This window comes from Jaculus jaculus, chromosome 19 (genome assembly GCF_020740685.1).
Source record: "Jaculus jaculus isolate mJacJac1 chromosome 19, mJacJac1.mat.Y.cur, whole genome shotgun sequence".
Taxonomy (NCBI): Eukaryota; Metazoa; Chordata; class Mammalia; order Rodentia; family Dipodidae; genus Jaculus; species Jaculus jaculus.
The window spans coordinates 55,467,516-55,491,563 of NC_059120.1; the positions used below are offsets into that span (position 1 = coordinate 55,467,516).

The following is a 24,048-nucleotide window of genomic DNA, read 5'->3' on the forward strand; positions in this document are numbered from 1 at the left end:
TCTTAGCATTACCATCTACGGGAGCTGCTGGACAGAAACTCCAGGGTCGTAAAGCCCTCAGCGATCCCAGCCTAGGCTTTTGGGGGAGCAGATGCCATTGGCAAAAATTGAGACTCATCCTTTCTCTAGATTACAAATTCCATCTAAGGTAACGTGTCACGCCTCTCCTCACCATATAAGGGTAGTTTTGGAATAATAGCTTCTGCAAGACAAGCCCCACCCAGAGCCAAGCTGGCTTTGACTTTGGCCTGGGCGTCTTGCCAGGGAAGGACACCTGCCAGACTGGCTAGTCCAAGTGAGCTGGCCTTTTGGTGCCTGCCTGCCTTTCTGTCATGAGGGAAAAATTGAGTCAGCTCTCAACAAAACTCCAGACTGGCTCACAGTTAGGGAGAGGAGAAGCCCGTCGAGGTGTGCGCAGGTTTCAGGTCGTCTGTAGAGGACCACCCAGGGTGGATTCCCTTTTCCCAACGCGGATCTTGGAGAGCAGGTCTCAAGAAGAACGCGGACACACAGGCGACCTGCCCTAAGCAAACACCAGCCCTGCAGCCTCCAGCCCCACCTTTATGTAAAATGGTCAGGGAGCGCCGGTGGGCGTGTCCTGGAGCGTCCTGGCACCGCCCACCCAGCGCTTCCCTTCGCTCTCATTGGCTGGCTCTGCCCAACGGGGGCGTGGCCCGTCCCTGACGCTTCTGCACCCGGGGCGGTTCCACGTGCGCCCGCCCCACTAAGCAGCCGGAGCCCAGCGCGGCCGGGCGGGTCGCGAGTGTCTGCCTCCTGGGGGGCGGGGGGGACGATGAACGGGACGCGGAGCTGGGGTACCCTGGTGGACGTGCATCCCGAGGACCAGAGCTCAGTAAGGCATCGCCCCCCCCCCAATTCCTCCGCCGCCCTCATCCCGCCTTCCCCGACCCGGGGCTCGGTTTCCAGCCTTGGACCCCCCTCCCCGAGCCCATGCGGTGCCCCGCGCAGACCCGGCTGACATCACCCCGAGGCCGGGCTCCGGGGCTCCTCGGGGCGGGTGCGCTCAGCCCTCCGCGGACCTCTGCTCTCCCGTGTCCTTTACCTTGTGCGGGACGGTGCGGGGCCGAGATGGAAGCGCGGGGAGGAGGTCCAGGATCGAGGTGTCCCCTGGCCTTTGCCGAGGGTCAGGGCGCGTCCCTCGGGCAGCCTGGTTGGATCGGAGAAGGTCGCTCGTCGCAGCCCGGTGTCGTGGATGGGTCCAAGGAGAATTGGGCTTTTTCTGTGGGTCCTGGATGACCTCGGGGAGGCTCTTTTTGTTAGGGAATTTTTCTGGCGCGTTGGGCGACCTGGATCAAGCGTTGGGGGGCGGGGGCGGGGGGGGAGGTGAAGTCCGCAGGAATGGTCTCCAGCCACTCCGACATGGTCAGTGGAGGGATGGAGGGATCGAACCTTTCACCTGGCAGTCCCCTCGCTTGGATTGCTCCCTTTTTTTTTTTCCGCGGTAGGGTTTCACTCTGGTGTAGGCTGACCTGGAATTTACTCTGTAGTCTCAGGGTGGCCTCGAACTCACGGCGATCCTCCTACCCCTGCCTCCCGAGTGCTGGGATTAAAGGTGTGCGCCACCACGATCGGCTGTCTCCTTTATCTTATTTTATTTTTACTTTTTATTTATTTATTTATTTATTTGTTTTTTACCTCTTCTGCTCCCCTCCCCCTTTCCAATCCATAGCTTCCTGGGACAGTTTATTAGTTTTGCATCCGTCTCCAGATGGATGAAAGAGGTCCTTCGGAGTCCGGGCTGAGAAGGGAACCCACAGGAGGGTTTCTGGATCGGATGAGGGTTGGGAAGAGGGGCAGCGAGCTCCAGGGCAGGCTGGTCAATGCCCGGCACCCCTCATTGCGCCCGCCCGCCCGCGCTGCCACTCCTGCCACCTGACCTTTCTTCTCCGGATGCAAAGGCGGATAATTGCCCTGGGTGTTTTCTAGGTTATGCTGGGGAACCTGACCCATTAGTGTACCATTTCATCCGCTTCAAGCTGTCGTGGATGAGAGTGGAGCGGGAGCCAAGGGGATGGGAAGTTTGTATTCCTAGCCGGCTCCCAACCATATTGTTCCCTTACCGGTGCCTGTCTCAGCACGTCCCCGCTGGATTATGTGGCTCTTCAAAGAATATTTGTAGAGTAGGTGCTCGGTTGAAATTTAGATTACAGACGATCACTTAATTCTGTTCACTGTGCCCTCTGCATTTCTGCCTAGGATTATGAGTATTTCCGCCACATTATAAGTCTTGCCACTGCCAAACCCAGGTCCCCCAGTTTTCTCCCCCATCGATGGAATGCTGAGGAGATTGGGGGGAGGGGCATCTCTTATTGCCAGTTCCAAGTCTTACTGCATGCTCTTGCTGTTTTGGAACGGTTGGGACAGGGAAAAGGTGTGAAATAAATACAAGTGAGAGGTGATGGACTTCCTTTTAGCTTGATGTAGACAGAAGGACACCTAAGACCACAATGGCAGCGTTAAGAATGAATTGTCATCCACTACTGTCCCTTGAATTTTCTGTGGCTTGTTTGGTGAGGTAGAAAGAAGTTAGGAAATTAGTGAGTAAGGAATTCAGTCCCAGACATAACTGGAGATTTTTTTGTTTTTGTTTTTGTCTTTGTTTTTCAAGGTAGGGTCTCACTCTAGCCCAGGCTGACCTGGGATTCACTGTGTAGTCTCAGGATGGCCTCGAACTCATGGCAGTCCTCCTACCTCTGCCTCCTGAGTGCTGGGATTAAAGACTTGCGCCACCACACCCGGCTGATATGTTTTTTTTTTTTAATATTTAATTTAGTTAACTTATTTATTTGACAGAGAAAGAGGCAGAGAGAGAATGGGTGCGGCAGGGCCTTCTAGCCACTGCAAACGAACTCCAGATGCATGCACCCCCTTGTGCATCTGGCTAACTTAGTAGGTCCTGGAGAATCGAACCTGGACCCTTTGGCTTTGCAGGCAAATGCCTTAACTGCTAAGCCATCTCTCTAGCCCATAACTGGAGATCTTTATAGGAAAGGGGGGACGAGCTGGCCTTGAGCCTTATTTTACTCCAAAGCAGGGAGTGCAATGACATGGTGTGGTTTGGTGTTGGAAACATTCCTGGGCTCCAGAGGAAGAGGAGGAGATGATCAATCAGTCAGGAGACAGGCTTTGTCCTGAATTCCTCTCCTCTGAGCCAGCCTGCAGTTAAAATTTATGACTCTGGACAGTCCCCAGAAGCCTGTCATGAACCTCAGTGCATGTGCAAAGTGTGTGAGTGAACAAGTAAACAGATTTATTTTTTTTAATATATTTTATTTATTTTTTGAGAGAGAGAGAGGGAGGGAGAGAATGGGCACACCAAGGCCTCTAGCCACTACAATGAACTCCAGATGCAGGTGCCCCCTTGTGCATCTGGTTACGTGAGTCCTGGGGAGTTGAACTGAGATCCTTTGGCTTTGCAGGCAAATGCCTTGACCACTAAGCCATCTCGCCAGCCCAGATTTATTATTATTATTATTTTCCCTGTGAACCTGGCAGTTGGTTTAGATGGTTATAGTGTTCTTGTGGGTGTCAGGAGCTTGGACTATGTTGGTGTTTCTCCATCAACAGGCCCTGGGCCTTAGTGCTTCACACATGGACAGGGAAGTGTGGCCAGTACACACACTGGATTGTTTCTGGTTTTGGTTTGAACACAAATGCACCAGGTATCAGGAGCCTCGGGCTGGAGAGATGGCTCAGTGATTAAGGCGCTTGCCTATGAAACCTAAGGACCCAGGTTTTATTCACCCAGTACCCACATAAGCCAGATGCACAAGGCGGCACATGTGTCTGGGGTTTGTTTGCAATGGCTAGAGGCCCAGGTGTGTCCATCCTCTCTTTCAAATAAATAAAAATATTAAAAACAAAAACAACGACAACAACAACAACAAAAAAAAAACAACACTGCAGATCTGCCGGGTGTGGTGACACCTGCCTTTAATCCAAGCACTCCAGAGGCAGAGGTAGGGTCATCACTGTGAGTTTAGACTACATAGTGAATTCCAGGTTAGACTTGGCTACAGCTAGACCCTACTACTACAAAAAAAAAAAAAAACACAAAGCCAGGCGTGGTGGCTCACATCTTTAATCCCAGCACTTGGGAGGCAGAGGTAGGAGAATTACCATGAGTTTGAGGCCACCCTGAGACTCCATAGTGAATTCCAGGTCAGCCTGGGCTAGAGTGAGACCCTACCTAGAAAAACAGTGCTGGTGTTTGCTTGGAAAGCCAAAGGATCCTGTTTTGATTCTCCAGGATCCACATAAGCCAGATGCACAAGGGGGCATGTGCATCTAGAGTTTGTTTGCAGTGGCTGGAGACCCTGGCGGGCCCATTCTTTCTCTCTCTGCCTCTCTCTCACAAATAAATAAATAAATAAAATACATTTAAAATAAAAAAGCCGGGTGTGGTGACACATGCCTTTAATCCCACCACTTGAGGGGCACAGTGAATTTGAGGCCACCCTGAGACTACATAGTGAATTTCAGGTCAGCCTGAACTAGAGCAAGACCCTACCTTGAAAAACTAATACACACACACACACACTCACACATATATAATAAAATCTACAAATAATTAGAATTTAACAATCCCAGAGTATAAGGGTAGTCTGTTAAGTAAAATTTTTGCTTCAGTTTTATGTGTTTCTATTTATTTTACTAGATGGTATTTTTGTTTTGGTCAAAAATGTTTGTTTGAAAACTAGATTTGTGAATTACATTGATAGCACATAAAAGTACAAGTAAATCTTAAACTCGTTTGTATTAGATATTTGCATTAACTTCCTTTTGTTACGTATAAGAAGCAACAGAAAGGAAATGTAGGGTTGGGGATTTGGCTCAGTGGCTAAAGGCATTTGCTTGCAAAGCCTGCTGGCCCACTTAAGGCTGGATGCGAAAGTGGTGTATATTGAGCATGGTAGCGTATGCCTTTAACCCCAGCACTTGGGAGACAGAAGTAGGAGGATCGCCGAGAGTTTGAGGCCACCCTGAGACTGAGACAGTTAATTCCAGGTTGGCCTGAACCAGAGTGAGACCCTACCTCTAAAATCCAAAAAAAAAAAAAAGAAAGAAAGAAAGAAAACCAATTTGCTAGGTGTGGTAGTGCACGCCTTTAATCCCAGAACTTGGAAGGCAGAGGTAGGAGGATCCCTGTGAGTTCAAGGGCACCCTGATACTACATAGTGAATTCTAGGTCAGCCTGGACTAGAGTGAGACCCTACTTCAGAAAAACAAACAAACAAAAAAGGATGTATACATCAGGTATTTCTGGTGTTCTTTTGCAGCATCAGTAAGTGACCCTGGTGCATGTAAACACACACACACATATAATAAATAAATGCATAAATAAATAAGAAAAAAAGAAAGTAACTCTAGCTAGCTTGAGGAAAATAAAAGGGACATTTATGAGGCTGGAAAGATGGCTTAGCCATTAAGGTATTTGCCTGCAGAGCCAAAGGTTCAATTCCCCAGGACCCACGTAAGCCAGATACACAAGGTGGTACATGCATCTGGAGTTCATCCGCAGTGGCTGGAGGCCCTGAGTGCCATTCTCTATCTGCCTCTTTCTCTCTCCTCCTCTCTTTCTCAAATAAATAAATAAATTTTTAAAAAAGGCATTTATTAGAAAGAAAGGAATTGAGCACAGAATCTAAGGGAAAGCTTTAAAAAAATCCAAACCTGGGCTGGGGAGATGGCTCACTGGTTAAGGCAGTTGCCTGTGAAGCCTAAGGACCTGAGTTTTGACTCTCTAGGGCCCATGTGAAGCCAGATACACAAGGTGGTGCGTGCACCTGAGGTTCGTTTGCCGTGGTTGGAGGCTTCTGCCACTGTACCTTGAAAATCCAAAGGAAAAAAGAGAAAACGTCTGATCCAAGGCAGTCCTGTGGTCTTGGGTAGGTGCAAGGAAATCATGGGTGCTTTCTACTTCCTAGTGCGTCCAGCCACTTTGGATTTTTTTTTTTTTTTTTTTTTTTTTAACATTCTGCCCAAGATTCCAGGGAGAGGGTGCCAGTGTCCCCTTGCCCCTGCCTTGATTGACAGTCCTGAGAGACAGGCCAGTGAAGGGGGAGAAAGAGAGAAAAAGAGAAAAAGATTCCAGAGTACAACCCAAGAGTCGTTCCCAATGGAAGCAGTGCATTAGACTGGCCCTGGTGATCTCTGACTGATCCTCTCCCTTCCTTCCTCCCTCCTTCCAAGGTGCTTTTGTTTGTTTCTTCAAGGTAGGCACTTGCTCTGGCAATTCACTGTGTAGTCTCAGGGAGGCCTCGAACTCACGGCAATCTGCCGAGTGCCCAGATTAAAGGTGTACGCCGCCACTCCAGGGGTCAAGAAATTTAAGATTTTATTGTTAGGGGCCAGAGAGAGAGAGAGAGAGAGAGAAAGGAGGGAAAGAGCAAGCGGGAGGGAGAGAGAGGTAGAGAGGGAAGAAGGGAGGGAGAGAGATGGAAGGAGAGAGTGAATGCACCAATGGGGGGAAAAAAAGAAAACATATAACTTGAATTTTTTGGAGGCAGAGTATCATGTAGCCTAGGTTGGCCTCAACCTTGATATATAGCTGAGAATAAACTTCAACTCCGAATCCTCCTTCCTCCACCTCCTGCGTGCTGGGATTATAGGCATACACCCATACACCGGTAGGATCTTATTTCGGCTTTTATTTCTTTGGAGGCAAGGTCTCGTCTACCCCAGGACAGTCTCTTGCTATGGTGACTGTGTGTGCTGTGCTGTGGTGCATGTGTGTAGTAGTAGGTCAGTGGCCAATGTGGAATGTCTTAAATCTTCTTCTTCTTCTTCTTTTTTAAAAATATTTATTTAGGGCTGGAGAGATGGCTTAGCGGTTAAGCGCTTGCCTGTGAAGCCTAAGGACCCCGGTTCGAGGCTCGGTTCCCCAGGTCCCACGTTAGCCAGATGCACAAGGGGGCGCACGCGTCTGGAGTTCGTTTGCAGAGGCTGGAAGCCCTGGCACGCCCATTCTCTCTCTCCCCCTCTATCTGTCTTTCTCTCTGTGTCTGTCGCTCTCAAATAAATAAATAAATAAAAATTAAATATTTATTTATTTGAGAGAGAGAAAGGCAGAGAGAGAGAGGGAGGGAGAGAGAGATTGGGCACACCAGGGGCCTCCAGCCACTGTAAAGGAATTCCAGACGCATGCACCACCTTGTACATCTGGCTACATGGGTCCTAGGTACTCAAACCTGAGTCCTTTGGCTTTGCAGGCAAGTGCCTGAACCACTAAGTCATCTTCCCAGCTGTGTGTGTGTGTGTGTGTGTGTGTGTGTGTGTGTGTTTAGGGTTTCACTGTAGTTCAGGCTGACCTGGAATTTACTGTGTAGTCTTAGGGTGCCCTTGAACTCATGGAGATCCTCCTACCTCTGCCTCCTGACTGCTAGGATTAAAGGTGTGCGCCACCATGCCCAGTGAATTTTTAAAAATATATTTTAATTATTTATTTGAGGGAGACAAAGAGGTGGGGCGGGATGGGGGGAGGGAGAGAATGGGCACGCCACTGCAAACAAACCCCAGATGCGTGCGCCCCCTTGTGCATTTGGCTTACGTGGGTACTGGAGAATCAAACCAGGATCCTTTGGCTTTGCAGGCAAATGCCTTAACTGCTAAGCTATCTCTCCAGCCTTTTTTTCTTTTCTTTTTGAGGTAGGTATCATTCTAGCCCAGGTTGACCTGGAGCTCATTCTGTAGCCCCAGGCTACATGGCGATCCTCCTATCTCAGCCTTCCAAGTGCCAGGATGCCCACTCAAGTCCATTCCACTGGGGTACGCAGCGTCAATATGGCTTGTCTGGCCAGCACTGATCCACTACTGAGCCATCTTCCTAGTCCCAGCTTTGAACTTCTGATCTTTTTGCCTCAACCTTCCACATGCTGGGATGATAGGGGTGTATTCCCATGCCAAGTTTATGCACTACTGGGGATCCAACCCAGGACTTCCCACTGGCTAGGCAGATATCCTACCAACTGGGCTACATTCCCCAGCACAAAAACCACACGGGAGAAAATACCAGCACTAGAGGTGCCAAGGATTGAGCTCGGACCTTGTGCATTCACTGAACATTCCTGAGCTACGCCCCCCTGGCATCTTTCTTGACTTCCCAGGTTTTTGTTTCGTTTGTTTTGTTTTTTCGAGGTAGGGTCTCACTCTAGCCCAGGCTGACCTGGAATTCACTATGTAGTCTTAGGGTGGCCTCAAACTCACAGCAATCCTCCTGCCTCTGCCTCCCGAGTGCTGGGATTAAAGGCGTGTGCCACCACGCACGGCTTTCCCAGTTTTATTTATTTGTTTTTTAAATATTTTATTGTTGTTTATTTGAGAGAAGGAAAGAGGCAGAGAGAGAGAAAAAAAAAATGGGCATGCCAGGGCTTCCAGCCACTGCGAACGAACTCCAGATGCACGCGTCACCTTGTGCATCTGGCTTATGTGGGTACTGGGGAATTGAACGGAGGTCCTTTGGCTTCACAGGCAAGTACCTTAATTGCTAAGCCATCTCTTCAGCCCGATTTTACTTTTTAAAATCAATCAATCTCTCTCTATATAAATATAAATATAAATAAATATAAATATATATTTAATTGAGAAGGGGAGAGAGAATGGCCGTGCCCGAGCTTCCAGCCACTGCAAAAAAACTCCAGAGCATGTGCCACCTTGTGCATCTGGCTAACAGGGGTCTTGGGGAATCGAACCTGGGTCCTTTGGCTTTCCAGGCAAACGCCTTAACCACTAAGCCATCCCTTCAGTCCTAGATTATTATTATTTTTCCAGGTAGGGTCTCACTCTAGCCCAGGCTGAGCTGGAATTCACCATGAGAGTTCAGGGTGGCCTCAAACTCACAGGCAATCCTCCTACCTCTGCCTCTCAAGTTCTAAATTAATTTTTTGATTCCCATGTTTTCTTTTCTCTTGAGTGAAATGTCTGAGAATTGTTGGGCAAGAATATTTGCATTTTAATAGGGGATTGACCTGCAGTCATTGGTGCCATTTACTCCAATGGACTGGGCAAATTCTAAACCTAGAGCAGGCTTGGCTACGGGACACCTGGGTGGGGAAGAAACTCCCGGGTGGAGGAATCTCGCAAGTTTGAGGACTGCTTCTCCCAGTCGTGAGACTTGTCTGGGACTCGGCCGCCCGCCCGTAAGTTTCTCCTGACACCATCCCTTCCTCCTCCCCATTCATTGCCAAATTCTGACTTTTACAAATCAGGCAGCAGATGTCTCCAAGCCTGCAAGGAATGTGGGGAATGCTGGGCTTTTGCCTGGCCAGGGGTGGAAGAATCTGAGAGCTGAGGGTTATGCAATCCAGCAGGCATGTAGCCCCGTCATGGCCCATAGCTCTCCGGGGTGGAGGGAGGTGTGTGCCTGGTGGTTTCGGTCAAGGACAGACACGTGTATGCTCCGGCGGGCGGGCGGGACGAGCTTCCTCCCCTGCTGATAATTATGGTTCGTGTCTCTTTGGGTCACAGTGTTGTCTTATGAAATAGCCTTTGTTTCCTGCAGGTGGCCAGGTTTAGTTGGGGGAATGGAAATGCGTCAGAAGGCTGGTGGCCCAGATTTAAGTTTGGCTGCCAGAGGCAGGCAGAGCAGAGGGCATCCGGCAGGGTAGGGTGCAGATGATGGGCGAAGGGAGGGCCCGACCGCGCAGAAACAAGTCTCAGGACTGGGCTGGAGAGATGGCTTAGCGGTTAAGGTGCTTGCCTGTGAAGCCTAAGGACCCAGGTTCGAGTTCTCCAGGTCCCATGTAAGCCGGATGCACATAGTGGTGCATGCGTCTGGAGTTCGTTTGCAGTGGCTGGAGGCCCTGGCACACCCATTCTCCCTCTCCCCCTCCCATCTCTAATAAATAATATATATATTAAACACAACATAATATATAAAAACTTACATATAATTTATAATATATTATATTAATTTAACATATATTAAATATAATATAAAATGTATTTATATATATATGTGTGTGTGTGTGTATGTGTCTCAAGACAGGTGATTAGCAACTAGAGCCCTGGAGTCTTTTGCCACCCTTGGGCCAGAAAGGGTCTTGAGGAATTCCCTTCATTCATGCCTGGCTGGGCTCCTACAGGAGTCCTGGGGGGTAGAGGGACTGGCTCAGTAGCAGGGTGCACCTTCAGGGAGGTGGTTTGGCAGCTCCCCTCTGTAGACACACTTGCTGGCAGACCCTCGTGTGGGCACGTGATGAGAAGCTAACCCCACAGAACTGCCTTGCCAGTCAGCCGGCAGCCCTGTGCCAGGAGCTTGTACAGCCTATTGCCTCCAGGATGGGAGCCAGAGAAAAAGCAAGCACCTGTTTGGTTGGCATGTTTGTGAGGAGGAAGGAAGGTAATGGTTGGTGGCTTTGTGTTCTGCTCAACAAAGGCCAAGAGAGCCCAGCAGAAGGCAGGGTAGTGCAGGAAACCTGTGGGCACATAGGCTGGCAGTCTTTGTTAAAAAGCATGGGCACCCAGCCACACCACCTGGCCCTGTTTTGTGACTTTACGGAGCTTTCTTCTTCCTGACCTCGTAGAAGCCAGTGCCAGGAGGATGTGGCATTTCCCATTTCGAGTGGGCAAAGTGAGGGTGCTAGTCCTATAGCCCTTGAGAGGGCGTGTGTGTTTAGGGTGAGGGAGGCGGGTTGAGGAACAGACTGATGGAAAAGTGGCTGCGGGGTGAGGATGAAAAATTCTTGAAGTTGGGCTGGAGAGATGGCTTAGCGGTTAAGCGCTTGCCTGTGAAGCCTAAGGACCCCGGTTCGAGGCTCAGTTCCCCAGGTCCCACGTTAGCCAGATGCACAAGGGGGCGCACGCGTCTGGAGTTCGTTTGCAGAGGCTAGAAGCCCTGGCGCGCCCATTCTCTCTCTCTCCCTCTATCTGTCTTTCTCTCTGTGTCTGTTGCTCTCAAATAAATAAATAAATTAAAAAAAATTAAAAAAAAAATTCTTGAAGTTGTGGTAGATCATGCCTTTAATCCCAGCACTCAGGAGGATCACCGTGAGTTCGAGGCCAGCCTGAAACTACATAGAGAATTCCAGGTCAGCGTGGGCTAACGTGAGACTCTACCTCAAAAAAAAAAAAAAAATAATAATAATAAAAGGATTCTCGGTACTGAGCTGGAAGCTCAAGAGACTCATTTTACTTCCCTTACTTCACCTTAGGAAGAATCTTGCCCTGGGACCTCCTAGCTAGTGATCCCTGAGAAGCCCGAGGAGTGGGTGCTGGGCCAAACGCCTTGTTCCCAAGGGATCCTGCACCTTTCTGGAAGCCTGTGGTGTGAGAACCCCTGGGGCCTGCCTGTTTATCTCCTATCGCCTCTGCTTGCCAGGCCTCTTGATCTCTAAGCCCTTAGCTATGTGATTACCCCCTCCTTTCTTTGACGGTGAGTCACACAGGAGAGCTGTTTGAACCCAGTGGAGAGGCTGCTGTAATTTGGAGGTAGCTGGGCTTCTCCCGGAGTGTTTATGAGGCTGGAGGCTGCTCACCTTGTGATTACTGCTGTCCTCTTCCCTGGAGAAGAAGGCTCCACTGCCCATCTGGCCTGGCAGTGCCCATCTGCTTGGTGCTGGCGGGGGGGGGGGGGGCTCCTTTGTACTCTCTCTTATTTTTTTCTTTTCCTTTTAGGTTATTCAAGGTAGAGTCTTGCTGTAGCCCTGGCTGACCTAGAATTCACTATGTAGTCTCGGAGTGGCCTCACAGCGATCCTCCTACCTCTACCTCATTTATTTAAGGAAGAGGCAGATAGAGAGAATGGGTGCTCCAGGGCCTCTAGCCACTGCAAACAAACTCTAGACACATGCGCCCACCTTGTGCATCTGGCTGACATAGTTCTGGGGAATCGAACCTGGGTCCTCAGGCTTTGCAGACAAACGCCTTAAACTGCTAAGCCATCTGTCCAGTCCTCGGGAGCTGTTTCTAAAGCTCCCTGGAACCTGCTCACTGAAGCCCTGAGATCACTGTAGGTTCAGAGGGCACAGAGAGGAGGAGCCCTAGGTTTTCTGTCCTTAGTCCCGGGTTTGAGTTGCGCAGCAAGATCCCGTGGCTTTGTAGCTTCTTCCTCCGGTTCTGGAGTGGTGGGCGCCAAGGCAGCGCCCAGGATTTTTCACCAGGTTCATTTAGACCATTTGCTTCTTCTCCCACCTCAAGGCTCCCTTGAGCTTCTTATGAAAGCTACTGCCTCGCCTTTGTGATTTATGGTTCGCAAAGCGCTTTCATAGTGTTCACACACATCTCCCTACCCTGCCTAAAATGTGAGCAGCTGAGTATGATCACCCTAAATCTACAGACTGAAAACAGGGGCCCAAGGGATTTGTAGATATCAGCTGGAACTCACACCTACCCCCGCTGAGATTTATATGTATAAATAATTTTTTTTTTTTTCCAAGGTAGAGTCTTGCCCAGTGTGACCTGGAATTCACTGTTGTCTCAGGGTGGCCTCATACTCACAGTGGTCCTCCTACCTCTGCCTCCCAAGTGCCAGGATTAAAGGCGTGTGCCACCAAGCCCAGTGCATATTTGAATTTTCCAGTCTGTTTTTTATTTTTTATTTTTTGAGGCAGGACCTCACTCTAGCCTAGCGGAACTCACTCCATATGTAGCCCCAGGCTGCCGTTGAGGTCATGGTGATCCTCCTACCTCAGTCAAGTCCTGGGACTCAAGGCATGCACCATCATACCTGGTTCATCTTTTTTTTTTTTTTTTAATATTTGTTTATTTGAGACACACACAGAGAGAGAGAGAGGCAGATACAAAGAGAAAATGGTTTCAAAGGGGAAAGTGGAAGGGAGAGAGAGGGTATTACCATGGGGTATTTTTTATAATCATGGAAGTTGTTAATAAAAATTTGGGGAAAAAAATACTGAAAGAGAAAACAGGAGAGTCAGGGCCCTCTAGTCACTGCAAATGAACTCCAGATGTATGCGCCACCTTGTGCATCTGGCTTTACATGGGTACTGGGGAATCGAACTTGGTTGGGTCCTTAGGCTTCACAGACGAGTGTCTTAACTCAGCCATCTCTCCAGCCCAGTTTGTATTTTTAGATAATTCTCCAGGCTTGGCCTGGAATTTGCCAGTCTCCCTGCTGTTGGGATTATAGACATGAGCCAACATGCCCAGTTCCTCTCCTCAACCTCTCTTCCTACTGTTCTCTCCCAGTCCAGGCTGGCCTGGAACCCGAGCCTCTCAGGATCGCTCCACACCAGCCAAGCATTCTTCATGTCTTCATGAGCCATTCGCATTTCTTCTTAGAGTTGCCGTTTTTGGCCTTTTTCATTATTTTCTTGTCTCCCAAATGCTGGGATTAACGGCTTTCTTTATTTTTTGACTCATAGTCTCACTGTTTAACCCAGGTTAGCCATGAACTTGGCGTTTTCCTGCCTTAGCCTTCTGAGTGCTGGTATTATAGATTGGATGCATGTTTAGTTCTTATTTTTGTTTATTTATTTTTTTTATCAACAACTTCCATAATTGTAAACAATATCCCATGTTAATTCCCTCCCTCCCCCCACTTTCCCCTTTGAAACTCCACTCTCTATCATATCCCCTCTGCCTCTCAACCAGTCTCTCTTTTATTTTGATGTCATGATCTTTTCCTCCTATTATGATGGTCTTGTGTAGGCAGTGTCAGGCACTGTGAGGTCATGGATATCCAGGCCATTTTGTGTAGTTTTTTTTTTTTTTTTTTTTTTTTTTCCTTTTTCAAGCCCAGGCTGACCTGGAATTCACTATGTAGTCTCAGCATGAGCATTTTTTTTTAAAAAAAAATTTTTTTTATTTATTTGAGAGAGAAATGGGCACGCTAGGGCCTTCAGCCACTACAAATGAACTCCAGATGCATGTGCCCCCTTGTGTATCTGGCTTACGTGGGTCCTGGAGAGTCGAACCGGCATCCTTTGGTTTTGCAGGCAAACGCTTTAACCGCTAAGCCGCCTCTCCAGCCCGAGCATTTAGTTTTGTTCTTTTTTTTTTTTTTTTTTTTTTTTTTTGAGGTAGGTACTATTTCCATTGGACAGATAAGAACCCTTAAGAGTTAAGGATCTGGCCACAGCAAGGATTAAGTATCCCACAAAAGACTGATTTGTTCTCCATGAAGTTGGAAGGATGTGTTCTGTAGACATTTGGAATGTTAGGAAGGTTCCTTTAAATCTTTTAACGCTAAGTGGAATTTATGTTCCTGGGTGGGGCGTGGAGGCAGACCAGATAACTTCAAGGTCTCCCCCACTCATTTTTTAAATTTCTTTGTTGTTGCTTGGAAAAGAAAGGTCTTGTTTTGTAGTTCTGGCATTCACTGTGTAGCACAGGCTGGCTTCGAACTCAAAGCAGTTCTTCTGCCTCAGCCCAAGGGCAGGGATTGCAGACCTAAACCATAACACCTCGCTTCAAAATCACTTTCATCCTCGGGCAGCCCAGCACGCATTTTGTCTCCAGGCGGGGCGTATAGAGTTCAGTGGGAGAGTGCTTGCCTAGCATGGGCAAGTCCCTGCGTTTGGTGCCTACTCATGTCAGGAAAATGAGAAACAAACAAGGAGCGTCCATCTTCCCTTTCTTGCCTGGAGAGGATGTGCTCCAACCTCATTGCTGTCACGTGGTGGGAGTTGGAAGGAGCCTACGAGATACTCAGTTAACCCTGCGGGTTTTCTCTGTGTTTTTTTTTTTTCAAGGTAGTGTCTCACTGTAGCCCAGGCTGACCTGGAATTCACTATGTAGTCTCAGGGTGGCTTCAAAGTCACTGTGATCCTCCTACCTCTGCCTCCCAAGTGCTGGAATTAAAGGGTATGCACCACTATGCTTGGCTCCCCCTTGGGTTTTTTCTTGTTTAAAGATTTTATTTATTTATTTATTAGAGGCACACACACAGAGAGAGAGAGAGAGAGAGAGAGAGAGAGAGAGAGAGAGAGAGAGAGAGAGAATGGGTGCGCCAGGGCCTCTAGCCACAACAAATGAACTCCAGACACATGTGCCACCATGTGCATTTGGCTTACGTGGGTCCTGGAGAATCAAACTGGGGTCCTTAGGCTTTGCAGGCATGCACCTTAACCACTAAGCCATCTCTCCAGCTCCCCTCCCCTTTGGGTCTTTAATTGTCCCCATGATTTTTTTTTTTTTTTTTTTTTGAAGTAGGGTCTTGCTCTAGCCCAGGCTGACCTGGAATTCACTATGTGGCCTCGAACTCACGGTAACACTCCTACCTCTGCCTCCCAAGTGCTGGGATCAAAGGCGTGTGTTATCACATCTAGCACAAGGTTTTTTTTTTTTTTTTTTTTTTTTTTTTTTTTTGGTTTTTCGAGGTAGGGTCTCACTCTAGCCCAGGCTGACCTGGAATTCACTATGGAGTCTCAGGGTGGCCTCAAACTCATGGCGATCCTCCTACGTCTGCCTTCTGAGAGCTGGGATTAAAGGCGTGTGCCACCACGTCCGACAAGGTTTAGATTCATATATGTATGTATACATATATATATTAGAGAGAGAATTAGCATAGCAGGACCTCTAGCCACTTCAAATGAACTTCAGGTGCATGCACCACTTTGTACATATAAGCCATTGCAGGCAAGTGCCTTAGCCGCTGAGCCACCTCTCGAGCCCACACATATATTTGAGACAGGGTCTCGCCGTGTCCTCTATGATGGCCTCAAACTCTCAGGCTTCCTGCCCCAGCCTCCTGCATGTTGGAATTGTAGGTGCATCCTTCTGTCCCCTCGGGATTCAGGTCCTTTCTTTTTTCTTTTTTCTTTTCTCGGTTTTTCAATTTTTCGAGGTAGGGTCTCACTCTGGTCCAGGCTGACCTGGAATTCACTCTGTAGTCTCAGGGTGGCCTCGAACTCAGTGAGACCCTCCTACCTCTGCCTCCCGAGTGCTGGGATTAAAGGCGTGCGCCACCACACCAGGCTTGCAGGTTCTTTCTTATACCTTGGTTTAGAAGTGATATCTTAGTCTTGAGAAGGGCTTCAGTAACTAACGACATGACAGGGGCAGAAGTTCTGGCTCTGTGAGTCGAGTGGGGTGGCATTCCATGGAATCCCAGCGCTCGGGAGGTGGCGGCAGGAGGATCAACAATTTAAGAGCATCCTCAGCTGCAGAGTGAGTAGGAAGGAGGTCAGCCTGAGCTCTGTGAGACCCTTGTTACAAACAAACAGAACTTCTGGCTTGAAGCCGTGTGTGGCGGTGCTTGCCTTTAATTCTAGCCCTTGGGAGGCAGAGGCAGGAGGGGCGCTGTGAGTTCGAGGCCAGCCTGGGACTACAGAGTGAATTTTAGGTTAGCCTCAATAAAAACAAGCAAGCAAACAAAATTCTGGCTTGGAGATGAGCAGTCCAGGGACAGACTCTCTCTGTCTGGGAAGAGAGTCCAGGCCGCCTGTCATCTGAGAGCCAGAGAGGCTCCCCTAGAGCCGCGTAGGACCCCGAGACGTGTAGCGTCTGACGCAGGGGCGAGAGGGTTGTCGGCCGGGAACATGGCCTGACGCCGGGGAGGCTGCGGCGCCTCCGTGACCGCGGTTCTCCTTGTCTGAGAGTTAGCGTTAGATAACAAGGCCGGCAAGAGCGCCCCTCGGCCCGGTAGTTCCTGCCCGCGGACTGTCACGTGAGAGGTTGTCGTGTCTGTCATTGTCGTCACTAGGGCAGCGTGGACATTCTCAGGCTGGCTCTGCCGAGTGAACTGACAGGAGATGAACTTGAGCACATAGCCCAGAAGGTATCGAGGTGTCTGGTGGGCCAGATCTCCTCCCCCTTGCTGCTCACCCCACTCCCAGGGTCGCCCGGAACCCCCCTATTTGCTGCAAAACTTGAGAGCACCCCCTTTCCCAGCATGCCTAGCCGAGCTCAGCCTTGCGGGCTGCTTGACGCAGCGGGGAGACCCTCGCTAAAAATGACAACTAACCTGAGTTTTCTGCTGATGTGCCCTGCCCTGCGTTCTTGCTGCCGTATGGCCCCACGCTAGAGGGTCCCGGGAGTGGTGGATGGAGGAAAAACCAAAGTGACGCTTCATTCTTTAGTCCTCAAAAGGTCTTCTGCCTGGGCTAAGGGGTGTTAGACCCTGCCTGTTGCATGGTTTCTGAGCCTCTCTCTCTCTCTCTCTCCCCCACTGTCTCTCTCTCTCATCTTCCTCCGGCAGGTGGGCAGAAAGACCTACGCCATGGTGTCCGGCCACTCATCTGGTCACTCTCTGGCTTCAGAACTGGTAGAGTCCAACGATGGCCATGAAGAGATCATTAAGGTAAGCCTCACCTTTTCTCCTCCTTTCGTGCCCTGCAAGGACAGGGCAGAGGGCAGCCGGGTGTTGCCAGGGGAGCTTGTGGTTTGGACCATGACGGACCAGACCCGAGATGCTAGTTCGAGATGCTAGTTCCTACTCACCTCCCAGAAAGAGGCCCGAGCCTGTGCTACTGACTTAGGCTGCAAGCTGGCCCCGAGCATGGGAGTGAATGGGGTGATGGGTGCTTATGGAATTTTAACTTTTTTTCTTGTTGTTGTTACTCTTTAAAAATGCATGTAGAGGGCTGGGGAAATGGTTTAGTGGTTAAGGCGTTTGCCTGCAAAGCCAAAGGACCCTGGTTCAATTCCCCAGGACCCACGTAAGCCAGATGCACAAGGGGGCACATGCCTCTGGAGTTCATTTGCAGTGGCTAGAGGCCCTGGCACACCCATTCTGTCTTTTTTTCTATCTGTATCTTCCTCTCTCACTCCCAAATAAATAAATTAATAAATAAATAAAATATTTCTTAAAAATACATGTACATGTAATTCACATATGGTAAAGTAGGCCCAGAGCCAGGCATCATGGTGCACGCCTTTAATCACAGGCCAAGGTAGGTGGATCGCCATGAGCTCAAGGCCTCCCTGATACTACATAGTGCAGGTCAGCCTGGGTTAGAGCAAGACCCTACCTCAAAAAAACAAAATAAGCCGGGCGTGGTGGTGCATGCCTTTAATTCCAGCACTCAGGAGGCAGAGGTGGGAGGCCATCCTGAGACTCCAGGTCAGCCTGGGCTAGAGTGAGACCCTACCTCGAAAAACAAAAACAAAAACAAAACAACAACAAAAAGAAAGAAAGAAAGAAAGTAGGCCCAGTTATGATCTTCAATTTGATGGTTTTTAATGTAGTTATACGGTTGTGTAACCATCATGGTGCAGTCAACACTGTTAATTCCAGAATTTCCAAAAAAGATTTATTTATTTATTAGAGAGAGAGGGGGAGAGAAAGAGAGAAAATGGGCACTCCATGGCCTCCAGCCACTGGAAACAAACTGCAGAGGCATGTGCCACCATGTGCATCTAGCTTTTGAGGGTCCTGGAGAATTGAACCTGGGTTCTTAGGCTTTGCAGGCCAATGCCTTAACCTCTAAGCCATCTCTCCAGCCCAATTCCAGAATTTAAAAAAAAATTATTTATGGGGGAGAGAGAGAGAATGAGCACACCAAGGCCTTTAGCCACTGCAAAAGAACTCCAGATTTATGTGCCACCATGTGCATCTGGATTTATATGGGTACTGGGAAGTCAAGCAGAAGCCTTCAGGCTTTGCAAACAAGTACTTTTCTCTCCAGCCCAGAGAGACCCTACTTCTTCTTCTTTTTTTTTTTTTTTTTCTCTCGGTTTTCTGAGGCAGGGTCTCACTCTAGCTCAGACTGACCTGGAATTCACTATGGAGTCTCAGGATGGCCTCGAACTCACGGCGATCCTCCTACTTCTGCCTCCCAAGTGCTGGGATTAAAGGCGTGCACCACCATGCCTGGCTAATTATTTTTCTTATTTAAAGTACTTGTATGCCCCTTGGAGAAAGCAAAAGAATCTATAATTCTATCAATGTAATCATTGTTAATACCTTCTCTATTGCCTGACAAATGTATGTACTTTTTCTGGTGTTTTTTTTTTTTTTTTTAAATTTTGCTTGGATGTGTATGGTGTATGTACATGTATGTGACCTTATGTATGTGGTGGATGGACATGCACGTGATCTTGTGTGTGTGGCAGATGCACATGTATATGACCTTGTAGCCCAGACTGACTTGCAACTCTCTAGGTCCAGCCTGGCCTCAAACTCACAGCGATCCTTGTACATCTGCCTTCCGAATGTTGGGACTAAATGTGTGTGTCACCATGTCCAGCAGTATTTTTATTTATTTATTTGTGAGGGGAGAGAGAAAAGGAGAATGGGCACACTTGTGCCTCTTGCTATTGCAAACAAACTCCAGATGCATGTGACTCTGTGCATCTGGCTTTAGACAGGTACTGGGAGATTGAACCTGGGTCAGCAGGCTTTGCAAGCCAGTGTCCTTAACCACTGAGCCATTTCCCTAGGTCCAGAGCTTCCTTTGTTACTCTTCCAGAGCTTGTGGGGCTCTGTTGATTCTGCTCTCCTGTGGGACTGGGGTTACCGAGTCAGTGGTCACGTGAGCCCATCTGTTTTACATGGTATCTGGAAATTCGAACTTGGGCTTTCTCAGGCCCCCTCAGACCCTCATCCTTGCACAGAAAGCATACCTAACCACTGAAGCCATCTCTCTAGCCCCATATGTACTTTAAAAGAGAGAAAGAGTTGGAGAGATGGCTTGGCGGTTAAGGCTCTTGCCTGCAAAGCCAAAGGACCCAGATTCAATTTTCCAGGGCCCGCATAAGCCAGATGCACAAGGGGATGCACGTGTCTGGAGTTCATTTGTGGTGGCCAGGGGCCCTGGTATGCCCATTTTCTCCCTCGCTCTCTCAACCTGCCTATTTCTGTCTCTCTCTCAAATAAATTAATAAAAATAAACTTAAAAAAGAAATTCTGAAGAAAAGACAAAAAAATTCTGTGTGTGTGTTTTATAGTACAAGTAATACAGAAATATTTCAGTTATAAAAGATAGCAGCATTACGTGCAGAGTATGTACAGCCTCTTTTTTGTTTGTTTGTTTTCAACGTAGGGTCTCACTCTAGCCCAGGCTGACCTGGAATTCCCTGTGTCGTCTTAGGGTAGCCTTGAACTCATGGAGATCCTCCTACCTCTGCCTCCCAAGTGCTAGGATTAAAGGCGTGTGCCACCACGCCCGGCCACGAACTCACGAGATTGCCACCTAGTAAATTGGCAGTAGCAACGTGTGCTCCTTCCGCTGGGACATGAGGCTGTGTGTGTGTGTGGTGTTATTTTGAGGCTTCTTAGTGAAATACTGTCATCTCGATTTCAGGTGTACTTGAAGGGGAGGTCTGGGGACAAGGTGGCCCACGAGAAGAACATTAGCCAGCTGAAGAGTGAAGTCCAGTATATCCAGGAGGTGAGTGGTCTTTTCTCTGAGGACCCCAGCCATTTCTATGAAACTTTTGTGGTTCTAGTGTTTTCTCTTCAGTTCCCTATGTCACTGAAAATGCTCCATGCCCTTCCATGTATCAGGAATCGTTTTTGATCCAAGCCATTGATGAACAGAGAATAAGTATCTTGTGTATCCTGTTTATGTTTTTTATTTTTTTTTTTATTTTTATTTTTTCTGGTGTTTTGAGGTAGGGTCTCACTCTAGCTCAGGCTGACCTGGAATTCACAATGTAGTCTCAGGGTGGCCTCCAACTCACGGTGATCCTCCCACCTCTGCCTCCTGATTGCTGGAGTTAAAGTGTGTGCCACCACCCCTGGCTTGTTTTGTTTGCAAGGCAGGGTCTCACCATAGCCCAGGCTGGCCTCGAACTCATGGCTTTTCCTTCTACTTCAGTCTCCTGAGTACTGGACTAAAGGTATATGCCACCATGGCCAGCTCTTACTATCTTAAGCTTAGCAGATTCCCTGAGCTTTTCTGTCTAATGGTGTCAGCCACTTTTCTATCAGTTTCTAGTCTCTCCTTGGCATGTGTCACCATGTGACAAGTGGCGTCTCTTTTTCTTTTTGTGCTGTGTGTCTCCGACAAGAACGCTAGCTCTGCTGGGCGTGGTGGCGCACACCTTTAATCCAAGAACTCAGGAGGCAGAGGCAGGAGAATCTCCATGAGTTCAAGGCCACCCTGAGACTACATAGTGAATTCCAGGTCAGCCTGGGCTGGGTCGAAACCCTGCCTCTAAGAAACAAACAGCTGGTCATGGTGGCGCACGCCTCTAATCCCCAGCACTCAGGAGGCAGAGGTAGGAGGATCGTTGTGAGTTTGAGGCCAGCCTGGGCTAGAGTGAGACCCTACTCAAAACAAAACAAAACAAAGCATGTTCGCACTCCCAGGGTAGGCGGGGGGTTCTTTACTTTGTCACTTGTACAGCGGGGACAGAGTAAGAACCCCACTGGAGCAGCAGTCCTGGGTCGCAGCCAGGATGGGGGGTAGTGCCACATTCACAGCAGTGCTGATTGGAGATGGGGCCTGAAGGGTCGCTGGCTTCCCCTGCCCTGAATCTGAAGCCCCTTGTCTCCCGTCTCCCCTCCCTCCAGGCCAGGAACTGCCTGCAGAAGCTCCGGGAAGACATAAGCAGCAAGCTCGATCGGAATCCTGGAGGCCCTGTCCATCAGCAGGACGTCCAGGTGAGAGGGAAGAAAAGCAATAGAAGTGACCTGGACTTTATTTTAATTTTTTTTTTAATGTTTTATTTATTTATTTGAAGGAGAGAAAGTGTCAAAGAGAGGGAGAGAGAGAGAGAGAGAATGGGCACGCCAGGGCATTCAGCCACTGCAAACAAACTCCAGACATATGAGCCACCTTGTGCAGCTGGCTTACTTGGGTTCTGGGGAGTCAAACCTGGGTCCTGTGGCTTTGCAGGCAAGTGCCTTAACCACAAAGCCATCTCTCAGCCCCCCTGTTTTTTTTGTTTTTGTTGCTGTTTGTTTGTTTGTTTTTGGTTTTGGTTTTGGTTTTTCAAGGTAGGGTCTCACTTTAGCCCATGCTGACCTGGCATTCACTCTGTAGTCTCAGGGTGGCCTTGAACTCAAGGCAATCCTTCTACCTCTGCCTCCCAAGTGCTGGGATTAAAGGCGTGTGCCACGATGCCTGGGTAATTTTTTATTTTCTTTTATTTTTAGTGAGAGAGAGAGAGTCACAGAGAGAGAGAATGGGCATCCCAGAGCCTTTCAGACACTGAGTGAACTCCAGATGCATGCGCCCCCTGTGGCATATGTGCGACATTGCGTTCTTGTGTCAGTGTGGGTCTGGCTATATGGGACCTGGAGATCCAAATGTGTGTTCTTAGGCTTTGCAGGCAAGCTCATTAACCGCTAAGCTATTTCTCTAGCCCGTATTAAGCTTTGTTAAGAGTCACAGCAGAGGGCTGGAGAAATGGTCAGTGGATAGGCACCTCCTGGTTCAAGTTTGATTTCCATGTAAAGCCAGATGCACAAAATGGTACATGTGTCTGGAATTTGTTTGCAGTGGCAAAAGGCACTGGTGTGTCCATTCTCATTCATTCATTCATTCATTCATTCTCTCTTGGTCTTGTAAATAAATAAATGAAAGAATTAAAAAGAAAAACAAGCTCAGGGTCCATTGCAGAAGAAGTGGCAGAAAGAATGTAAATGCCAAAGGAAGGGTAGGACTCCTTACAATGTGCTCACCCCAGTCACAAATTGGCCTGGATATCCATGACCTCACAGTGCCTGACACTACCACACAAGACCATCATAAGAGGAGGAAAAGATCATGACATCAAAATAAAAGAGAGACTAATTGAGAGGGGGAGGGGATATGATGGAGAATGGAGTTTCAAAGGGGAAAGTGGGGAGAGGGAGGGTATTACCATGGGATATTTTTTATAATCATGGAAGTTGTTAATAAAAAAATCATTTTTATAATCTTGGAAAATGTTAATAAAAATTGTGAAAAGATAAAAAAAAATAAAAATAAAACCAGAAAAAAAAATCATACTACAGACATGCAAATATCAAGTTGAAGTGGCTTATCAACATACCTGCATTATTAAATAGCAAAACTGTTTCCTTTTTTTTTTTTTTTTTTTTGATGCAAGCCCAATAGATTTGCCTTTTTAATTTTTTTTTTTTTTTTTAATTTTTCAGAGAGAGACAGAGACAGAAAGAATTGGCCCAGGGCCTCAGCCACTGAAATCAAACTCTAGATGCTTATGCCACCTAGTGGGCATGTGTGACCTTGTGCTTGCCTCAACTCTCTGTGTCTGCCTAACATGGGATCTGGAGAGCAGAACATGGGTCCTTAGGCTTCTCAGGCAAGTGCCTTAACTGCTAAGCCATCTCTCCAGCCCTCCTTTCTTTAATTAAATATTTATTTATTTATTTATTAGAGGGAGGGAAAAAAGAGGCAGATAGAGAGAGTGGGTGAGCCAGAGCCTCTAGTCACTGCAAATGAACTCCAGACACAGGCGCAACCTTGTGCATCTGGCTTATATGAGTACTGGGGAATCGAACCCGGGTCCTTAGGCTTCACAGGCAAGCTCCTTCACCGCCAAGCCGTCTCTCCAGTCCCTTTTCCCCCTTTCTTGCTCCTTGCACGCTGAATGGCACAGTGAATCCCCTTAAGCAGCACTTGTGCCACTTAACCCAGGGAGTGACTCTGAAGTCTGTGTTTCGAAGACCATTTTTAGAATGTGTAGTTCCACAGTGAGACTGAGAGGAAGTGTAGAGATTTCCCACATGCCTCCTGCCCCCCACATGCACAGCCTCCCCCATTACCAACACCTTCACCACAAGTGTCCCCCTGGTGCATCTGATGAACCTACAGTGACATATCATATCACCTTGTGTCTGTAGCTTACAGAGGGCTCACTCTGTATGTGTGCCTTGTGTGGGCTTACAGAGGTATGTGTCCACCACTATCCTGCCCGTTACACAGGACAGTTTTTGAAACAAAACTTCCAGTACTCAAATAACCTAATACGTAAGCACGTAAATTTACACTAAGAAAGATGCTAGAAGAGGGTTCAGCGGTTAAAGCACTTGCCTGCAAAACCTAAGGACCTGAGTTCAAGTCCCCGTTACCCACTTAAAGCCAGATGCACAGGGGACACGTATGTCTGGAGTTCGTTTGTAGTAGCTGGATGCCCTGTGGTGGTGCATGCATCTGGATTTCATTTACAGTGATTAGGGGCCCTGGCACGCCCATTCTCTCTTTCTCTCTCTCATAAACAAACAAACAAATAAAC

At 48.3% G+C, this 24,048-nt stretch overlaps 1 protein-coding gene across 2 annotated transcripts in view; it reads left to right on the forward strand.

The window, feature by feature from the left end:
- Window positions 1-740: 740 nt before the first annotated feature.
- The window catches only part of Tuft1 (tuftelin 1), a 46,981-nt gene continuing 23,673 nt past the window's right edge, over window positions 741-24,048 (forward strand). Inside the window, exons 1-5 of one of the 2 annotated variants that reach the window (XM_045138249.1) lie at window positions 741-853; window positions 16,622-16,696; window positions 17,117-17,218; window positions 20,163-20,249; window positions 21,377-21,466. In XM_045138249.1, the coding sequence (XP_044994184.1) occupies window positions 794-853; window positions 16,622-16,696; window positions 17,117-17,218; window positions 20,163-20,249; window positions 21,377-21,466 (414 nt within the window). In that variant the 5' untranslated portion in view covers window positions 741-793. The remainder of the gene's footprint in view (window positions 854-16,621; window positions 16,697-17,116; window positions 17,219-20,162; window positions 20,250-21,376; window positions 21,467-24,048) is intronic. The other variant, XM_045138250.1, reaches the window with a different exon arrangement.